The sequence below is a fragment of the Paramisgurnus dabryanus genome, chromosome 10 (genome assembly GCF_030506205.2).
Source record: "Paramisgurnus dabryanus chromosome 10, PD_genome_1.1, whole genome shotgun sequence".
Taxonomy (NCBI): domain Eukaryota; kingdom Metazoa; phylum Chordata; class Actinopteri; order Cypriniformes; family Cobitidae; genus Paramisgurnus; species Paramisgurnus dabryanus.
This window is the reverse complement of record NC_133346.1, coordinates 4,777,754-4,798,064: the sequence shown is the minus strand read 5'-3', so window position 1 is coordinate 4,798,064 and position 20,311 is coordinate 4,777,754. Positions and strand designations below refer to the sequence as shown.

At 38.6% G+C, this 20,311-nt stretch overlaps 1 protein-coding gene across 2 annotated transcripts in view; it reads left to right on the top strand.

Annotated features, from left to right (window-relative positions):
• Positions 1-2,876: 2,876 nt before the first annotated feature.
• lrrc75bb (leucine rich repeat containing 75Bb) overlaps positions 2,877-20,311 on the top strand; it is a 33,041-nt gene continuing 15,606 nt past the window's right edge. For both annotated transcript variants that reach the window (XR_010530589.2, XM_065261677.2), the window contains exons 1-3: positions 2,877-3,490; positions 9,525-9,653; positions 14,518-14,630. Coding sequence is in view for 1 of the 2 variants with exons in the window: in XM_065261677.2 (XP_065117749.1) it covers positions 3,194-3,490; positions 9,525-9,653; positions 14,518-14,630 (539 nt within the window). In the remaining variant the exon portion in view is untranslated. The remainder of the gene's footprint in view (positions 3,491-9,524; positions 9,654-14,517; positions 14,631-20,311) is intronic.

The window sequence follows — 20,311 nt, the reverse complement described above, 5'->3', positions numbered from 1 at the left end:
AAGTCTGACTGCTTTGATCGCATTTTTGTAGCTTTTAGTTTACGTCATGTTGTCGCATCACGTAAAATGTAAACACGATTGTTGTGCCAGTATGACGTCATTGCCATAGAAACAGTGCAGATAATCAGGAAAATGGCAAAACACTACAGTACGCACAGATTGGATCTAAACAGTTGTGATACACAATGTGGACAGTAAGTCTGTCCAATCAGACATGCACCAAAATCAGATCTGGCTTGACAGTGTGAACAAGGTCTTCATAGAGAGGCTGCAAATAGCAGGGAACGTGAGCAGAGACTTCCTGGTGTCTGAAACTCAGGTCAGATATCCATCCAACCTTTCCCGGGCCAACATATGGCCAACCCATCCCAGATTTTCCCTTGGCCTTAGCTTGGGCGCCTTAAGTCCGGGGCATTTGCCCTTCCCTTACTCTACCCGAGAGGGCCTTTCCAACGGGGCAACCCACGAGTCTCTAGCTGTTTCCCCGGCCGAGACACTGCAGTCCTTTCCTCGATTTTACCTTAAGTCCCCTTGGGTATAAGCATCCCAAAGGCATCCAAGCTACGGCCGTTGGAATGACCGCTGTATTTCAGCCGGAAAGGGTTAGAGAGTCAGGGTTGGCTCGTTGGAAAGGCCCTCTCATGTAGGATAAGCGATGCCAAGGGCGAATGCCTCGGACTTAAGGCGACCGAGCTACGGACGTTTGAAATTCAGAAGATCATCGGCCGCAGAAACGGTTAGAGAGTCGGTGATTGGCTCGTTGGAAAGGCCCTCTCGGGTAGGATAAGGGACCCGAAGGGCGAACGTCCGGACTTAAGGTGCCTGAGCTACAGCCGTATGAATTTCAGGGAGTGGCACGCTGTATCTCGGCCAAGGAAAATATATAACATTTAAATTAAACTGGCCGTCAGCACAATTCAATTGGTTTGGTAAGAGTAAGGGAAAATAGAATAAAGTGATCTCTAAAAAATAAGTACTTTTTGACTGTAAATAAAATTGTAAGGAGAAAAAGTACTTTTTTTTCTTAAAAAATGTAATTAAGTAAAAGTAAAAGTAATGATTTTAAATTGTACTCAAGTAAAGTAAAAATACCCCAAAATAATACTTAAGTACAGTAATCAAGTAAAAATACTCAAGTACTTTACACCTCTGGATACAGGTCATTGAAAGTGCTTGAATCTATTTTATTTAAGAAGTTTTCTGGGGGAAAAAATCAATATTATTCCCTGTGTAGTGTAGGATAATATCATAGAATTTCTAGCCTTTTAAGCACACATGCTAAACTGTTCGCTTTAAATGCTTATATCCTCTGTATGCGAATGATGATTCATACCAAAATGCTTTTTTGCATAGTTGTGTTTGACACATGAAAACGTCTCGGGTTACATCTGTAACTGTTGTTCCCTGAGAAGGGAACGAGACACTGCGTCTCCCTTGCCATACTTCCTGCATCCCTGTAACGCCGTCTTTGGCAATATTTCAGATAGCGAAATACTTCCTGGCTCCCGCATCACCCTGTCTTTGTCATTAAGCCTCACCATTGGTTGAATTTGTTATACACATTCAGATGTACTGGAGGCATCCCCAAAGTGTCACCGCAGTGATGCAGCGCGAGTTCCCTCAAAAGGGAACAGTAACAATGTATCTTAAAAGGTAACAGAATGTAACCTTACTCTTACTTGATATGTGTCCCCACATTAAGTCCTTGAATTTGAGGGTATTGGACCTGGAAAGTCCTTGAAAGGTCCTTGAATTTGAAGTTAACTAAGGTGTGGTAACCCTGACATTAATAATACATAAATATGTAAAATGCGCCAGATTTTGCCAAAATTGGCAAATTTTTAACCTTAGTCCCTTTTGGCAGGTTGATGTTAAGGACAGAAAGAAAATATGAACAAAGAATATTGATAAATCACATATTTATTGGTATTTGGTAAAATCATGCAAGCACGGTTTAACTATGGTTTTTGTTGCAAAATCATGCTTATTTGGTAAAAACAATGGTTTAACTAATAATCATGGGTTTTCGGTTTTAACTGTTAGGTCTGCATGAAATATTAATATTATGCATGTAACATTATCATTGTCTGCATATGCAAAAAGGCAAATATACCATTGTACTAAATGTTTGCCATATTTATGCACCATAGCATGTAAGTTGTATTCAATTCACGTTTGGGTAAAATAACCCAACCGGTGGTTTAAAGTGCACACTTTTTTCTTAAATCTTTATTTAGACTGCATCTTACAACGAAGACAAAAACCAAGGTGCTATGTTCAATAATACCAAAGTAAATTCATGCACTCGTACAATGTCTGGGTTATTTTTGACCCATAATGAGAAAATATTGCACAGAGCACACCGCGGGGATAAAATTGACCCAATGCTGGGTTGTTTTAACCCAAGTGCTGGGTTATTTTACTCCACGGTAGCACAACAACAACCCACCTTTGGGTCATTTTAAACCCAGGATGGGGTCATTTTAACAGAGCTTTGTTCTGTGCAATATTTACTCATTATGGGTCAAAAATATCCCATACAGTTTTAGAGTGTGGATTTCTTAAGTGACAATGTAAAATTGTAAATGGTATGAAAATGGTATTCATTGTGGTACATATCAAATTATCCAGTCACACAATTACGTGCAGTATTTACGTAAGAGCCAGTGAGAGTTTTAATTTAGTTTTTATAAATATATTTATTTGTATAAATATAGATACAATACAATCACAATACACCCAGGATACGTGCCAAACGGGGTTTCTGCGGGTTTCCCATGTTTTCAGTGGGTGGAGCTTTGAGAAGCTGGGTGGAGCTGCAAGGATTGTGTGTTATTAAACACATGTGGGAATCGGGCGCTCTGATTGGACGGGAGATCGTATGTGGGCGTGACCTATGGAGAATTCTGCAAGAACACAAACACAGCCCACAGGAGCGAGAGAAACACAGAGAAAGTAACCTATACATCTGTATAAGCGCTGCATTTAAATAGCTTTGTTCTGTATCGATCTAGATGACAAATTAAACACGCAAAACCCGATGAGATGCAATTATGCTCGTGCACTCTGTAAATAATAATAATATTGAGATGATATTGCGTCTTGTGTTATTTCTCCTGTGTGCGCGTGCTTGATGCAACAGCGTTACGTTGTTCAGCTTGATACTGATATAGAGACGTAAGAAAAGTGAGACATGGGATCGAAGCTGACCAGGCAGGGTAGTTTGGACAGCCAGTCGACTTTCTTTCGGAGGGGACACCAGCATCACGAGCGCTCCGAAGACGCGGAGAAGATGAGCAGAAGAAGAGGAAGAGGAGAGTTGTTGTTCAGTTCAATGATGCTCAGATCGGACAAGCTGCCCGGGATGCTGCGCAGATCCAGAAGTCCCAGTCCGTATGTGCGGAGAGTGGCTTGGGTTCGGGAGATCCAAACCCAGCTGAAAGAGCAAAAGGTGGAACAAGCCATCGACGTGTTGAAACTGCTTAGAAAGGTACAAAAACATCATTTTGGTTTTTAACAAGTATTGCTGCATTACTCACGTTGTCACAATATACGTTTATGCTTGTTAGCTACTTTTCTATGAATATATAATTAGTGCACGCCTAGTGAAAATTGGGAGTTTTTCTGAACTGATTTTCATTTTGTTTACTGAGAAAAATACTTTTTTGGCAGTCTTTTAATTTTAGGGAGTCTCCACAGATGCCAGCAGTCATAAAGTAATTTGCCAAGATACCAGCCTGCAGTCATAGTATTAAATTTAACATCATATTCTTTATCATCTATTACTGTAAAAAAGCAGCATGAAGTTGAAACAACTTGGCTTTGCAAATGAATTTAACAAACTATTTTAAGTTTTGACCTGTAAATAGTTGACATAAAACAACACTGTATAAAATTAGCTGTAATTTATGCAGCTGGCCACTAATTTACTGTAGATTTAAATTGATGTTATTTACTGGCAACAGTTTATTTAAAGTTACATGAAGATTAAGTAAGGACTAATTGATGAGGGGCCATTGAATTATACGAAAATAATGCACACCCGCGTCGTGCCGTTACATCATGGGTGTGCATTATTTTCAAATAAGTCAATTATTCCTCTTATACATATACACTGTAAAAAAAATCCGTAGAAATTGCAGCTGGGTTGCCGGTAATTTACCGTAGATTTAAATTTATGTTATTTACTGGCAACATTTTGTTCAAAGTTAAATGAACATTCAACATTTACAAGTCTTTGTCTTTACAGAGTAAAACTAAAAAAACAGCATCAAGCAAAACACTCTGGGAAACAAAATCTGAAGCAAAAAACAGAAAAAGGTTGATGATGATTTCTGGTTCCCAGAATGCTTTGCATGAGGCTGTTATTGTATAGTTTTATTCTGTAAAGATAAAGACTTGTTAATATTTAAAATTTATTTAACTTTGGACAAACTCTTGCCAGTAAATAACATAAATGTAAATCTACGGTAAATTACCGGCAACCCAGCTGCAATAACATTGTAATTTCTACTGATTTTTTTTACAGTGTACAACGGTTATGACAAACATTGCTCTGGTGCCTATTTTTAAGACATTTGACAAGTTAGGTGTGCGGTTATCAGAAATGAATGCATACCCACAGAACATTTCTCGGCCAATCAGAACACAGCATTCAACAGACCCGTGGTATAAACATTACCAAGTCTTTGCTTTTACAGAATAAAACTATAAAATAACAGCCTAATGCAACGCATTCGGGGAACCAGAAATCCTCATTAACCTTTTTCTGTTTTTTTGTTTCCCAGAATGCTTTGCACGAGGCTGTTATTGTAGTTTTATTCTGTAAAGATATAAACATTAAACAAAGACTTTGAACAAACTGTTGCCAATAAATAACATTTCAATCTACAGTAAGTTACTGGCAAACAGCTGCCAATAATATTGTAATTTCTACAGAAATTTTTTACAGTCAGGTTGAAATTGTTTAACTAATTTTTTTAAGTTAAAGTAGCATAAAAATATATGTTGATTTGACAAAAATGCTGCATTTTCTTCCAGTGTATTTAAAGTTGATACATAAGGAATAATTAACGTTGAGTCGTTGAATTATTTATAAATAATGCCAACCTACAACATGAAGCGGGGTGTGCATTATTTTCAAATAATTCAAAGGACCGGAGTCAATTACCCTGCTTATACCACAGTTATAACAGACTTTGGTGGTTATTTAATTTTAAGACATTTGACAGGTAATATGGGCGTATATCCAAAAATAATGCATACCCATGAAATATTTCTCAACCAATCAGAATAAAGCATTCAAAGCCCTGTATTACATCAACATTTATTTCTTTATTCATATATCACAAGTGGCCATAATAGAAAAAAGTGATTTATTACTCCAACACCTGTTGTCCGTGGTATCTTCCTTTACTGTTTTAAGTAGACTGACCCAGAAACGTCACAGATTTACAGAAGCAGTTCATAAAGAGCTTATATCAACAGATTATTTAGAGAAAATCTGCCCGGCCCCTTCACTGTATAAAAAATGCTTAAATTATGTAACCGCGGTCTCACTGGGTCAGTACCCTTTAAAAAGGTATGTATAAATATGATATTAATATGTACTTCTGAGGTACTAATATGCACTCTTTATGTCCAAATCTGTAGTTTGTAGAAAACCTTACTTTCCCACCCTGCTGAAAAATCCAGCATCAAACCAGCATGTGAATTATGCTGGTTTAGCTGGTGGTCATCAGCATACCAGCACCAAAAGAACATAATTATGCTGTGTCTTCTATGACCAGCATGGGATGCTGGTACTAATGCTGGTTTAGCTGGTGCGAATGCTGGTTTGGTGCTGGTGCTAATGCTGGTGCTGGATTGGTGCTGGTTTAGCTGGTGTTCACTAGCAAACCAGCACCAAAACACAACATATGCTGGTCTTGCAGGTATGCTGTTTTTTTTCAGCAGGGCGGTGACTGTTTGGGTACATATTTTGATCATTTTTCTGACATTTTTTAAACAGCTTTGTCCCTGAGGTCTTAAGGTGTAATGCTTATTGCATCTGATGACTGACAGTTCCCTCTGTGAGTCCATGTTCATCCTAATGAGGAACCTGATGAACTCAGATTGATGCACATCGTAATTATTCAAATGAAAACATCACAACATGTCTATGTTTACAAAAGAATGAATACTTATCATATACTTTACCAAGGATTTTGCATCGCTGTGTGGTTGCTAGATGTTTGTTTGCTTTACTAACCCAGTATTGTGTCTTAGTAGCAGGGCAATGGTTTTGGGTTTAATCCCAGGAAACACAAACTAGATATTCCCATCCCAAAATGGCTCTTAAAGATAAGATCTGTTGGATTTTTTTATGTTTTATCACCTGCTAGTAATTGGTACAGTAAGTCCACTCATAATAGCTATCCATGATAAACCACAAGATTTGAGGCAACTTATTTATGTCGACATGAAACTGGTGCAGGATGACCCATGCACCCATATATCATTTTAAGAGTTAGGGGTTTTGTTAACTTAGGCAGTAGTAACAATAACACTTGTTGTATGTATGCATGATGAGTTAGGTATCTTATTGAGGAATCGTACTTGTTTTCTATTTAATTAATTCAAAAATAGCTTTAAAAATGTAGTGAGTCTATGCATGACGTATTCGGTTTGATTTTGCAGACTAGTGTATGTCCAGTCCTGTCAGGATATGATACTTCATCACATGAATGCCCAGCCGCTCGAAAAGCTTTTCAAACATGGAGTCGTCTCACCCACACCGACCCTGACAGCTCTTAACACCCAGCTGGAGATGAGAAGGGTCATGGCAGGGCGATTCTCTCGTCTTACACCACAAGATGCTGAAAGAAAATGAATTTCTGTGAATCGCAAAAGCAGCTTTTACGTTTAGGGAAGAAAGGATGTTAATCAACAGGGGTTGAACTGCTTCCTTTAGCCCGAGAGAAAAAGCGAAAAGATTAAACAAAGCAGCATTGCTTATCTCTATTGTAGCTCTTCTATGAAAGTAATTCATTTTCTGCTGTTGATTCGCATTGAGCAAAGGCAACCCGGCTTACAAGCTCTGCTGAGCACACGCTGTGGATGTCAATGCTTTGAAGATTATGGTTGTATAATATCAGTCAATTTAAAATGTTGTCTGTTTGATTGCACTTTTATCTTTATTACCCCAGATATATCTTCTGTTGCCAGAAACAAATTCTAGCTCTGAACCACCCACGAGGAAGGGACAGTATGACTCCTATTTAAAAAACTGTGTTTGATTTGTTTTCAATGTGTACATTAAAAATAATGGTGATTCACGATGACACAGAGAATAACCATTTTTGGCCAAATGGTCCCTAAAAAACCATTAACATCCGAAGAACCTTTCAGTTTTACAAAAGAATCTTTGTAGTGACAAAAGATCAATTAGATTTTATAAAAGTATGCAAGAAATGGTTCTTCTAAGAACCTTTGACCTCCTTCTGTGAGGAACCAATAAAAGTTCTTCTGTTGGAGCCAGTGTATGGGGCAGTGCTCCGAAATATGATGCAGATGTACTTTCGGCGACCCAAGTTCGTATCCTCAAGGTCCTTTGTCGATCCTGTACTCTTCTGTCATACTGACCTTCTGATAAAGGCAAAAATGGCCCAAAAACATAACTTAAAAAATATATATAGTTCTTCTATGAAGAACCTTTTCAAGCACCTTTATGGATTTATCTTTCCACAGCGTTCTGCCATTTTATACTTCAAATGAGTTGTCAGCTTGTTAAGCTTCCAAACTTAGTAGTAAAATCCCTGAGATAAACCCCAGCCCAAAACCAAAAGGAGTGTGGGAAAAACTGATGAGAGGTTTTCCTTGAAATTAGCACAACATTCCTCAGCCTGCATCAGTTTCTACGGAATCTGTTTTAGGATTGACTCATGGGAAGTTGTAAACCCTTAAAAATAAAGGTCCTACGTAAGGCTCTTCACCAAGAACCATCTTCGGTTCCCGAAGAACTTACCTTTTATTAGGGAGCTTGTACACCAAAGCATTTAAACACAGCTGAAAACGGCAGGCAGACGCCGACTGTAGGCGCTTGAAAGCTTTTTTAAGCTGAGCGCTTTGTTTGCTATAATACTTCTGCTTTGTTTATCAGTTGTTGAACGATGCGTCGGTTTGTTGTTGTGATATTTGTCCCACCCCTCCTCCACTGTGATTGAACGGCCAATTAAGAAGTGACATTGACGAGCTGAGCGTTTCACCCAAAGTTGAAAATTTTTTAACTCTTGACCGATCATGGAAAAACCGCCAAGTGCCGGTGCTCAGCGCGGACACAGCCTGCCTGCTGCTGGCTTTTTTAAACGGCGCTGCACTTCCATTTGAAACAATTGAACACATACGCCAGCCATCAGCATAAACGCTTTGGTGTGCACGCTACCTTAAATTCTAAAGAACCTTTAAGGGCGCACTCACATTATCCAAACCAAACCCCCAGAAGCACGCAGTCACACTGTACTTTTATCGATCCGATAATGTGAACGAAGTGAACCGCGCTCCAGCCCACCTCTGCAAGCCAGCCAGGGCGCGATTAACCAAACCGCGCCTGAGTGTGGTACAGAGCGATCACACTAGTCAAACGATCCAGGCTTTGGGGCTTAAACGTGCCCGAGCGCGCTTTGGTTTGGATATGACACAACACTACATCAGAAATGGTCCCTAGCTGTCACTGGGGCAGTACCCTTTCAACAAGTACACCTTTGCACCTAAAAAGTTCATATTAGTTCCTCAGAGAGGTACATAATGGTATCAAAGACTGCATATTGGTACAAAATATATGTATATCTGTTCTTAAATGGTACATATTAGGACCTTTTTATATAGGGTATTTTTTCTGACAGTGTACAAAGAAATAGTAAGGTACTTCAGATATTAAAGGTCTCTTATGGAAGCATAAAGCCAAAAATGTTTTTCTTTTATAGCATCATGAAGCACCTTTATTTTTTAAAGTGTAAGACCTCTTACAATGTTGACATTTGCAACTGAAGCGAAAATATTTCTCTCCAATTCCCTTAGCATTTGCTTTGTTGTACAAATTGTGCAGGCCAGTAGATTATACAGGAACATTATCCCCTGGAAACTTCTCATGATTCAGCGACGTGAGTTTCTTTACTAGTTGTCAGCCACAGCGTTCAGTAGAGGAAAAACAAGGCCCGTATAAGATAAGCCTGGCTAATAAGCTGTCATTGTGTCAGTACACGCTTTCTCTGCCTTACGTAAAGAAGCTGGACTTAAAGGTTACCAGTGCTAGATCAACAACCCACTCGGCTGTTTTAATAGAAGTAAACATGATGTGGAGATTACTTTATCTCTACGGATTCATGTCATTCCATAACAACCTCACGTAATCTCCCGAATGGAGATTAAGGATGAAAGGATTAAGTTGTTGAATACCACGGTGACCTTTAAGGGTCCTACTTGAATTTGTAATCTTACATGCTTAACCATCCCTTTCTCTCTGTATCTTCTTTCTATCTCAACAGGACTTGGGTCTTGAGGGAACATCTCTTAATGAGATCCTCTACAAAAATGCCGCCTTCCTCAACCTGGTGGATCCGATATCCCACGAGCTCCTTCTCAATTTGGCCCGGGACATGCAGTGTCCGAAACGGGTAAGCCATCGCCGCTAATAAACGTAGACGAGTGTACACACAAACCTATGATGCGGGTAGTTAAAGGTCCGAGATGTGTGCTGAAGAGTTTGACTTGATATCAGCCACAGCTGTCAGCATTATCTCCCGGTCTCTGCGAGAGCTTGGCCCAAAACCTGCTCACATGTTCATTACTCAGAATCCAGATATGTAGAGCATTTATTTTTAGCTAGTGGTGAGAAGCTTGGCGGCCAATTGTACAGCCTCTGTAAGACCCCGGGCAGCTGTCACCCCATGGCTGGTTCTGGATGTGAGGAACTCGTACATCAACCGTGGCCTAAATTAGTTTGCAAAGCATAAGGCATGCGGAAAAAAGATAATGACCATTATTTTTATAGAGAGAGCCATCAGTGATGTTTTCATTCGATGTTGACGTTCTGCAGTTCAGTTTGGACTTAATTGGATGGAAAGGCCAGCAAGAGTTTTCATTAATAGAACCACTTGAATGGACAGAAGTTTGTCTATTTCTTCAATAGATGTTTAAACCATTTTTTGTATGTGTGAAGTTCATCCACGTTTCAGAGTATAGATGCAGAGAAAAACATCCATATTCAATAAATATACCAATAAAGGGCCTGATTTACTAACAATATGCGCAAACCATAATTTTGTCGTTAAATAACGACTGTTGGGATTCTGTTAAGCACATGCAGTGGATAATTATCGCTGAAAAAGTGCAGTCCAGTTAGTTTCGCAACTTTCAGACCCAAAATTTATGGGAGGAGAGTATTTAAATGATTCACGCAATGCCATTTACTAATGTTTACGCGTGTGATATTACTAGTATTTGCGCCATTACTTAATGCAAAAAAAACTTTTGTGCTCGAAATGACTACAATTGTTGCTGATAGGAGGAGGCATCACAGAGATCAGAGAGCACATGGTACAAGTTGGAAGATTTTTTCCACACGTTACAGTTTTTTGGAATACCAGAGAAACACATTATTCAAAAATGTCGTTTGCCAAGCCATGTTATTTTTATTTGCTGGATGAAATAAAAAATAAAACAGTACACTGTAAAAAATTCCGTAGAAATTACAATGTTATTGCAGCTGGGTTGCCGGTAATTTCCCGTAGATTTACATTTATGTTATTTACTGGCAAGAGTTTGTTCAAAGTTAAATAAATTTTAAATATTAACAAGTCTTTATCTTTACAGAATAAAACTACACAATAACACCCTCATGCAAAGCATTCTGGGAACCAGAAATCATCATCAACCTTTTTCTGTTTTTTGCTTCAGATTTTGTTTCCCAGAATGTTTTGCTTGATGCTGTTTTTTTAGTTTTACTCTGTAAAGACAAAGACTTGTAAATGTTTAAAGTTCATTTAACTTTGAACAAAATGTTGCCAGTAAAAAACAAAAATTTAAATCTACTAGGGGTGTGCATTGGCACTGCCCTCACAATTCAATTCAATTACGATTCACCAGGTAACGATTCAATTCAATTCGATTCTACGATGCATTGCAATGGTAGACAGGAATTTGGTTCCCCGACAGGAATTCACAATAGAAACGAGACGTCGGGCTAGCGATTTTGCAAGCCCTGCCCGAGATGAGAATTTTACACACAGCGTAAGTCTTGTTCCCCATTAACTTCATAGAATCCGAAATGTGCCCATATGTCCACTTTCCATGGAAAAGGGTGCGTTTTTATTTACCCGTCTATCACGGTCATCTCCAGAAAATAAACAGTGACATAATCGATTATGGCATTTGCTGCATCGATGCTGAATCGTGCATGTGCGCATTGCGATGCATTGCCGAATCGATTATTGTTGACACCCCTAAAATCTACGGTAGGTTACTGGCAACGCAGCTGCAATTTCTACTGAATTTTTTTACAGTGTAGGAGAAGTCACACAATACCAGGTGTTGTAAACCTTCATGTTTTTGTCCTCCGGGTCTTATGGCTTCGTTTGCTGGGATTTCACATCCCGCATTTTCAGCTTGATGTCTGTGGTGCTGAACTCAAGCGAATCAGGCGTTAGTAGATCACCCGCACCTCATCAGCTCTGCTTATTTGCGATCCTGAACTAATTTGTGTGGCTCTTAGAGATTGCATTGTCATTATGGAAATGAGCTGTTGCGCATGTGGTATTTATTTTGCGAATTTGAAGTAAAACCTTCAAATATTACCACTCCCATCTGCGCTTTTTTGGAATTGCGCTCTCACGCTAATTTGCCCCATTTAGTAAATCTGGCCCCTAATCTCTTACAGGTATATAATAAACATGGTACAATACCATCTAATGAACTCGGTGTCCCAGGAGTCTGCTGACGTTAGTTATTCAATTGAGCAGTTTTTTATGATAACCGTCATGGGAAATATGGCGAGGCATTTTAATGAGCTTTTGTTTGTATATTTTTCCATTGACGTTTCCTTTCATTAAATTGTGACAGTTGTGTATTAAACAGATCAATCAGCAATCGGACATTAACCGAAGTCGACAATTGCACTCTGTGCGTATCGAACGGCCAGCGTCTTTATTACAGGAGTTCAATAAAAAATTAAATGTAAGAAGTCCAGTAATTGCTGTCACTCACTGCTACCAGTGGGCAGATTTGTATGCGACAGAGATGAAATAAACGTCTTTGTTTGTCTTAATAACAATCAAGAGACGTCTCAATGAAACCAGTGATGTAACAATAGCTAGTTTGTGTCATTTCATCTGAATAAGGATTATAAACAAGATGAGATGAGCATATAGGCTCGAGTCAATGCCCGTCTTTGTGTATTGCTTCCCTGGTCTAGTTGTTGTGCTTGAGCCCTAATTAGATTTACTCCTCTCCGGCCAATCTGTTTAAAGAGGAAGAGTCGAGCTGAAGCCTTTTTTGATGCAGAAATTGTTAAGGGAAAGCATTGAGATCATATTAAACCAAGCTTTTTAGCCCATAGTCATTAAATCACATTTAATAAAGACACACATTAAGAAAGTATGAATGTTGCTCTGTGAAGCTCAGTTGCATCACTTTAAATGAAGAAATGAAATTATATGATATCAAATGACATTTTAATGTTTTTTCTGCTTGGCCCTCGCCCATGTTTGAGTGATGAATAGAAAGATTATTACGATTATTTAAATGTACCGTAACGTGCCAGTAAATCAAACGTATAAGTGTTTTTTATATCCGGCTTTAAAACATGCATGATTACTGGATGAGCCACATTCAAAGCCATTGTAACGTAGCCAATGCAAACACATTGTTAATGATTTTAATTCTTATTACACTAGCTCAGAGTCGTATAATAACAGAGTTACGAAACGCTTTGATCTCGCCGCCGTGCGGTCACGTGATTCATGTAACGTTCTGCAGTTCCAAACCAAGCAGGGCTGTCAAATCTGTTTGCATAGGTTTTCAGCTATTTTAGATAAATATTAGCTTGTAATGTGAATTGATCACTATACTTACTATGTTTATAACGGTTTTTTACTAGGGAGTGATGTAAATATAGTAAAACAGTTAATAAAGATAAACAGTTAATTGTGGCCCAAAGATAACTGTGGTTATCTATACCAACTACAGCAACACAGTTTATCTTTTATTTTTGTAGCAAAATATGGCTATATAAATGGCTATCAATCTGCTAAAAACATAATTCCTACACTTTTACTATATTAAAATCACAAAAAAGATCGCCAACGCGGTTATTTGTAACAGTGAAGCATAACAGAAACACACTAAATTCATATTTTAAATTCACATTAAATGTTAATATAATCATACATGATTTTCGAGGATACATCACTCGTATTACTTACCAAACACAATGAAACACATAGCAGCATTGTAAGCAGTGTGACTTTCTTATAAGGCATTTAGCTTGTCGCTGTTGCCCCCTAGTGTTACTCGTAATATATAAATAAGATAAGTATAAAGTAGATGGCCACCAGTAATAACATATTAAACCATTAAATCTATATTATTCACACATTATACACAACTCATTAAAATATAAATTTTTTACTAGTTATTATTAACGATAATCATTACCTACAGCAGAGTTCATAAAATATCACTGTTGACTATATTAATGAAATGTCCGAAAATGTAAAGAGAAACGGTAATTTCATCGATTTACCAGCAGGTGCCATTGAAATGAATGGGCTTCAGTGCTGCGTTTGGAACTATGCGTCACTACCGGTCACTACATGAAACGCTGTTACTTCCGCATTCCATTCTTACAACGGACGTCTATGTGAGTGTCGTAACTCTATTATTATACGACTCTGCACTAGCTCATTTCAAGACCATTAAGATTTTTTGTGTTGTGGCATTATATTACAATTAGCACCAAATTCTCATTATTGAAATGCGTGTGTGTAGAGCTGTCATTATTCTCAATAGCGATTCTCATTAGATTCTCATTACTGTAATACAGTCATTTTTTACTTTATTCAGCATATCTTAAAGCCATTATACTGTAAATGTATTTGTTCTGCTTAACAGTAGTCTAAATGAATCAAGAAATGGGCTGTTTAAGTTTCCAACAAATGCAAATAATCTCAAAATGAATTTTGTATCTCTGTATGTTGATCTTAGAAAACTCTGGTTTCCCCAACACTGCTTAACTGTTGTAAATTTACTGTAAGGTCAAGCATCACAGTGCTTTTACAACAGCTAAAGACTTACTGCCAGGTCAATAAAAATTACAGTCACTTACTCTTTAAGGAACTCTTTAAATAGCACCAGACTTTTTACGCATTCTTGGAAGTTCCTTTGGGTTTCCCTGTGAGTGAGCATAAGACCCTTGATTGGCTCTTTATTTAGTCTCCTGTCTCTCACAATAGCACTTCATCAAGCATCTTCTGGCTTTTGCAGGATTCTGATGCTCTCAAGTCCTCTGAGAAGATCTGCAGACAGCTCATCTATCACCTGACCCCACACTCCAAGTGGACCAAACAGAACGTGCCCAGGAGAAAGTCTCAGGCCTGGTAAGGGTTCTCGATCTGTCCACCTCTGCTCCCTTATTAGTACACACCTCCATTGTGAGGATGACAGCTGACATAGGAGCTTGGAAATCTTTGGGTAAAATAAAGTCAAGGATTGGTAATCCTATACATGAATATCGGCTGACGTCACTCTGGTCGAAAAAGAACTAGAAGCTATGCCTTCAATATGTTACTTTGCTCGAAGTATCGCCTGTGTCTCTACACGTGAACTCGAGCATTGAGAACATTATTTGTGAACACAGAGTTTACTTAAAAGAAGGTTTTGAACAACTGACTTTGGTTAATTTGGCGTCCGCTTGCCGCCATCTTCCCAGTCAAGATGTATCGATCTCCAAATGCGACATTTGGAGGGAGGAGAGTAAAGATTGATATCTCCTAAAGCATAGTTCCATATAAATGCACGGATAATTTGTTGTTTTGTCGCAAGTGAAAAACAATTTTGACCTTCTAGTTGAAAAAGGAGCCTCATATGAGATTCATTCATTCGCATTATTTACATCTGGCAGAGATGACTAGCGGACACCATTACAGTCAAAGTCAGTTGTACCAAACCTTTCTTTTTGCTCGCGCTCATGTGTAGAGATCCAGGTGATACTTCGAGCAAAGTTTCATGTTGTGTCGCGCCTTCTTATGTTGTAAAATAGTGGTATTTCAGAGGTAGCAGCGGACAGCGGCTGGAAGAACGCATCAGGGATCGAGTAGGCATCACACCCTAACAAAGATATATTTTTTATTGTAGCGTTTCTTTTCATGACAGTCGAGGTGGGACATGTTGTCTTTTGTAGCTCTTTACTGTATCCGTAAGAATCATAGACAGTAAAAGATAAAAAAATCCGTAAATCGTAGCAAGCTAGCCAATGCTTGTCAGTAGCCTACTGGTACTCGGTAGGTCCTCAAGATGGCGGCATGACGGTAAAGGTCACATGACTGATTTCCATCGATAAGATGTCTTACTTTTTCCCCGCCATTGCCAAGTTAACTCGTCAAATAAGAGAAAAGTTTCTCTGCCAATGACGAGTTTTTCCGGCAATTTGAAATAGCTCTATTATCCACCAGGTGGCGCTCTTTCACAACTTAAAAAACCCGGAAGTATCGCTCTAGGGCAAACAGCTGTATGTCCGTGTAAGTTTTGAGGATCGCTCTGAATCTGATCTCTATCAAAAGTCCTTCACAAAAATGGAATTATCTCAGCTTTTGGCTCAAAATTTGGTGTTTTTGAAGAACCCTACCAATATTTGAGAGGTGATAAAAACTAATGAATGTAGGATGAAACTTTTTTAAAGCAGAGGGTTTGTTCTTTCATTTGATATATTGTATGTTTATATATTTTACAAAGAAAACGGCATTAAACTTTTGTGAAAATCATGGAAAATGCTGGTGCTGGCTGGCAACTTTAAAAAAAAAACGCTGGCAGGGTAAGAGTTAAATTTAGTTTAACTAAGTTCGGAGGAGCATGGTCATGTAATCCAACCAATCAGCTCAAAGAGGTCTCTATATAGACGGTTTCAGCAGTAACAACAAAAACAAGCGGCTATCGTGGTCAACACGTAACTTCCGGTAAACTCCGCTAAGAATAAATAACAACAAAGTACTTTAAACGTAATTTATTTATATAACAAGCAAAATAACCAACACGTAGATTACCTAGGAAACCAAAACATTTGTTATTTTCGACGAGGTATTTGTTCAAGAGTTCAGTTTAGCAACTAGTCAGACCATTAAACAAACAGAAACCGGAAGTAAAGTTCGGACCAGACGTGAATCGTGTCACCGCACGTGCGTCCGATGAAACCATCTATATAGCATTCCTCGTCTCTGTCCCGTGACAGTTTTTGCAGCATGCCTCCTCCACCCCATCGCTTCACTCTCGTATGGTATATCTATCCCAGTTAAGGACGAAGGAGTACTCTTGGTTTGGGCCAATATTCCGAATATTCATTTTTTAAAACAAAAAGTTGTTCTTTATGGAATCATTCAGGCAAAAAAGGATGTAATTGTGAAGCACCTTTATTTTTAAGAGTGCATTGCGTTTTTTTCTCCTTCCACTAAGACTGACATTTCCCATCATGTAAAAGTACGGATGTTGTTGCTGCCCTACAGGCACCTGTCAGAAAATAATAAAATATGCTACAGAATCATATCGCTATAATTCCTGGAACCTTTTTTTCGTGTTTTTGCCTCTGTAGTCTCCATCTGTCAAATCTGGACAGGTAAAACTCAATAAACATTTCTCTTAGATGAATTCCTCCTTCAGATGTCATGACTTTCACCAAAGAGACTGTAAAAAACAGGGAATGTCTTTCTTCGTGGGTGCCGGGCAGGTATACAGAGAAAGTCATTATCACGGGGAAAGTCTTTGTAATGATATCCATGTTGGCTCCCCATCCCTGAGCAATTAACCCAGTTTGAGAGATTTCGACAGCTGCAATTTAGTTCCTCCGCTCCTGGTTTCATCACAAGCGTATCTCCAAACAAGCCCAAACAATAACAAGGCGCCATGTTATTTGTGAACCTCTACACTTTAAATCTTTGTTATGAAAGCCTAATGTGGCAAAATACCCTTCAGCGCTTCTCTTGACACCTTCAGCGGTGATCCTGGGGAAAAGATTGAATGCTTTACTTTAGCAGAACATAACGCCTGAAAGAATAGACTATTATGGAGTGTAAATATATTGTCAGCCTGACTGTTGTTCCATTATAGGGAGCAAGAGAAAAGATGGATTTACTGTGGTGCTGATGCTGTGAGCTTCTAAAGATGTCTCGCTATCAGGGTCCTTTTAACCACATTGATTTTCTCTCTTCGCACCTCTGCCAGAAAAAAATGCTTTGTTTTATAAATGGAGGCTCGGTGGCTGGAGGGAAAGTAAGAAAGACAAAGAGCATATGAGAGAAAGCAAGAAAAAGCACATTGTATTGAATATTCTGTTTGTAACAGTTAAAGTAAACTTAGCCTTCTTTGACAAAACCACACATATGGGGTCACATTTTATCAAAAAAAGGAAATTACATTTTTGATGATGAAAATTAAGCTATTAGAAAAAAAGAGTTTGCTTGTTTCTAGCTCAATAGAGCACTGAGTTAGCAACACAAAGGTCATGGGTTTGAACCCAGGACACATACAGGCTAAATGTTAATATTGTATAAATTAAATGCACTGTACAAATAAAGCTTTTGCAAAATGCATTAATCTAAAAGTCATGACAATTAACAAATTTTTTAAGTATTTTTGTGCCAACTTTTTGTTAATGCAATTGCCATGATTAAATTCAGTGGTGATTCTCATTAAATTATTTTACTATAAAGTTTTTTAGGATGATAATTGAGAATAAGGGTGGGCTCCTCCAAAACTTTTTAAATTCCGTATATATTTTTTAAAATGTATTACATGTTATAAATATTAATTAAATGTGTTTTATTTAATAAAATATTAAAATATAATTTTAAATGTATGTTTCAATTTAAAAAATATACACTCACCTAAAGGATTATTAGGAACACCTGTTCAATTTCACATTAATGCAATTATCTAATCAAACAATCACATGGCAGTTGCTTCAATGCACTTAGGGGTGTGGTCCTGGTCAAGACAATCTCCTGAACTCCAAACTGAATGTCAGAATGGGAAAGAAAGGTGATTTAGGCAATTTTGAGCGTGGCATGGTTGTGGGTGCCAGACAGGCCGATCTGAGTATTTCACAATCTGCTCAGTTACTGGGATTTTCACACACAACCATTTCTAGGGTTTACAAAGAATGGTGTAAAAAGAAAAAAACATCCAGTATGCGGCAGTCCAAAAAATGCCTTGTTGTTGCTAGAGGTCAGAGGAGAAAGGGCCGACTGATTCAAGCTGATAGAAGAGCAACTTTGACTGAAATAGCCACTCGTTACAACCGAGGTATGCAGCAAAGCATTTGTGAAGCCACAACACGCACAACCTTGAGGCGGATGGGCTACAACAGCAGAAGACCCCAGCGGGTACCACTCATCTTCACTACAAATAGGAAAAAGAGGTTACAATTTGCACGAGCTCACCAAAATTGGACAGTTGAAGACTGTAAAAATGTTGCCTGGTCTGATGAGTCTCGATTTCTGTTGAGACATTCAGATGGTAGAGTCAGAATCTTGTCGTAAACAGAATCAGAACATGGATCCATCATGCCTTGTTACCACTGTGCAGCCTGGTGGTGGTGGTGTAATGGTGTGGGGATGTTTTCTTGGCACACTTTAGGCCCCTTAGTGCCAATTGGGCATATTTTAAATGCCACAGCCTACCTGAGCATTGTTTCTGACCATGTCCATCCCTTTATGACCACCATGTACCCATCCTCTGATGGCTACTTCCAGCAGGATAATGCACCATGTCACAAAGCTCGAATCATTTCAAATTGGTTTCTTGAACATGACAATGAGTTCACTGTACTAAAATGGCCCCCACAGTCACCAGATCTCTACCCAATAGAGCATCTTTGGGATGTGGTGGAACGGGAGCTTCGTGCCCTGGATGTGCATCCCACAAATCTCCATTAACTGCAAGATGCTATCCTATCAATATGGGCCAACATTTCTAAAGAATGCTTTCAGCACCTTGTTGAATCAATGCCACCTAGAATTAAGGCAGTTCTGAAGGCGAAAGGCGGTCAAACACAGTAAAAGTATGGTGTTCCTAATAATCGTTTAGGTGAGTGTATATTAAAGTATTTTAATATTTATTTATTTTCATTTTGGGTTAAAATATGACGATTTGTTGATGACAAATCATAGCCCTGTTTTTCCAAAGGCAAGCACCACTAACATTTTCGTCTCAATGCAAAATTCAGAAATGAGTTTTGGAGGTCTGCATGTTGCGCACATCTCCACGTGAGAAGCCTGCGCTCTTTGACAGTTTTTAAATCTCGTTTCTAGGCTAATCACTCACACATTTAAAAAAAAATAAACGCTTCTAAAAGCCCCTCATGCGATAACACGAGACGGTGCAACAGCAGTTGTTATTTCATCAAGCGGATCTCCTGCGAGGCAACCGATAGCATCTCGCCCATACTGCCTCCGTAACGAAATCAAATGATGAATCTGTTTAATAAAGTAGTCAGCAGGGCTGCAGATGAAACAGCGACAACTCTCTGTGTAATTATCCCCTTTTGTATCGAGGTCTCGGTTTTGGGGGTCGCCTGCGATGCGTTTCCTGTGAAACGTTCGAGGTTGTGCTGAGAGCGGCGAGGAGTTGATATTTGTCACATAACATCTTCCTCATACTGCTGAGCGTGTTTGGCTCCCCGCATGGCTGTTAAATATACATCGGCTATCATTGCCCAAAACATGATGGCATGATGAGAGTCTGACCCACATGTGGTCCTGTGGATGTTTTCAGTGGCTTGTAAAAAACGAGTTTTCGAAGGATCTTTATTTGTAGTAAGCACATGTTAATTTGAGACTGTGTAGCCCATATTTTAGGAAATATGAACCTTCTGCAACTATAGGCACAATGCCCCTCTTACATCTGTTATTTTAGTCCAGGCAAACTAACTCATTTTGGAGCAAAAAATAGAAGTAATTGTAAAAGAATTTTTTTCAGCATAGATCATTTCTATGAGGTGTCCAGAACAACATACTAAAAGTCCTAAGAAATCCTAGTTGAGGAAATATGTTAATTTCTCATCAATCCGAAA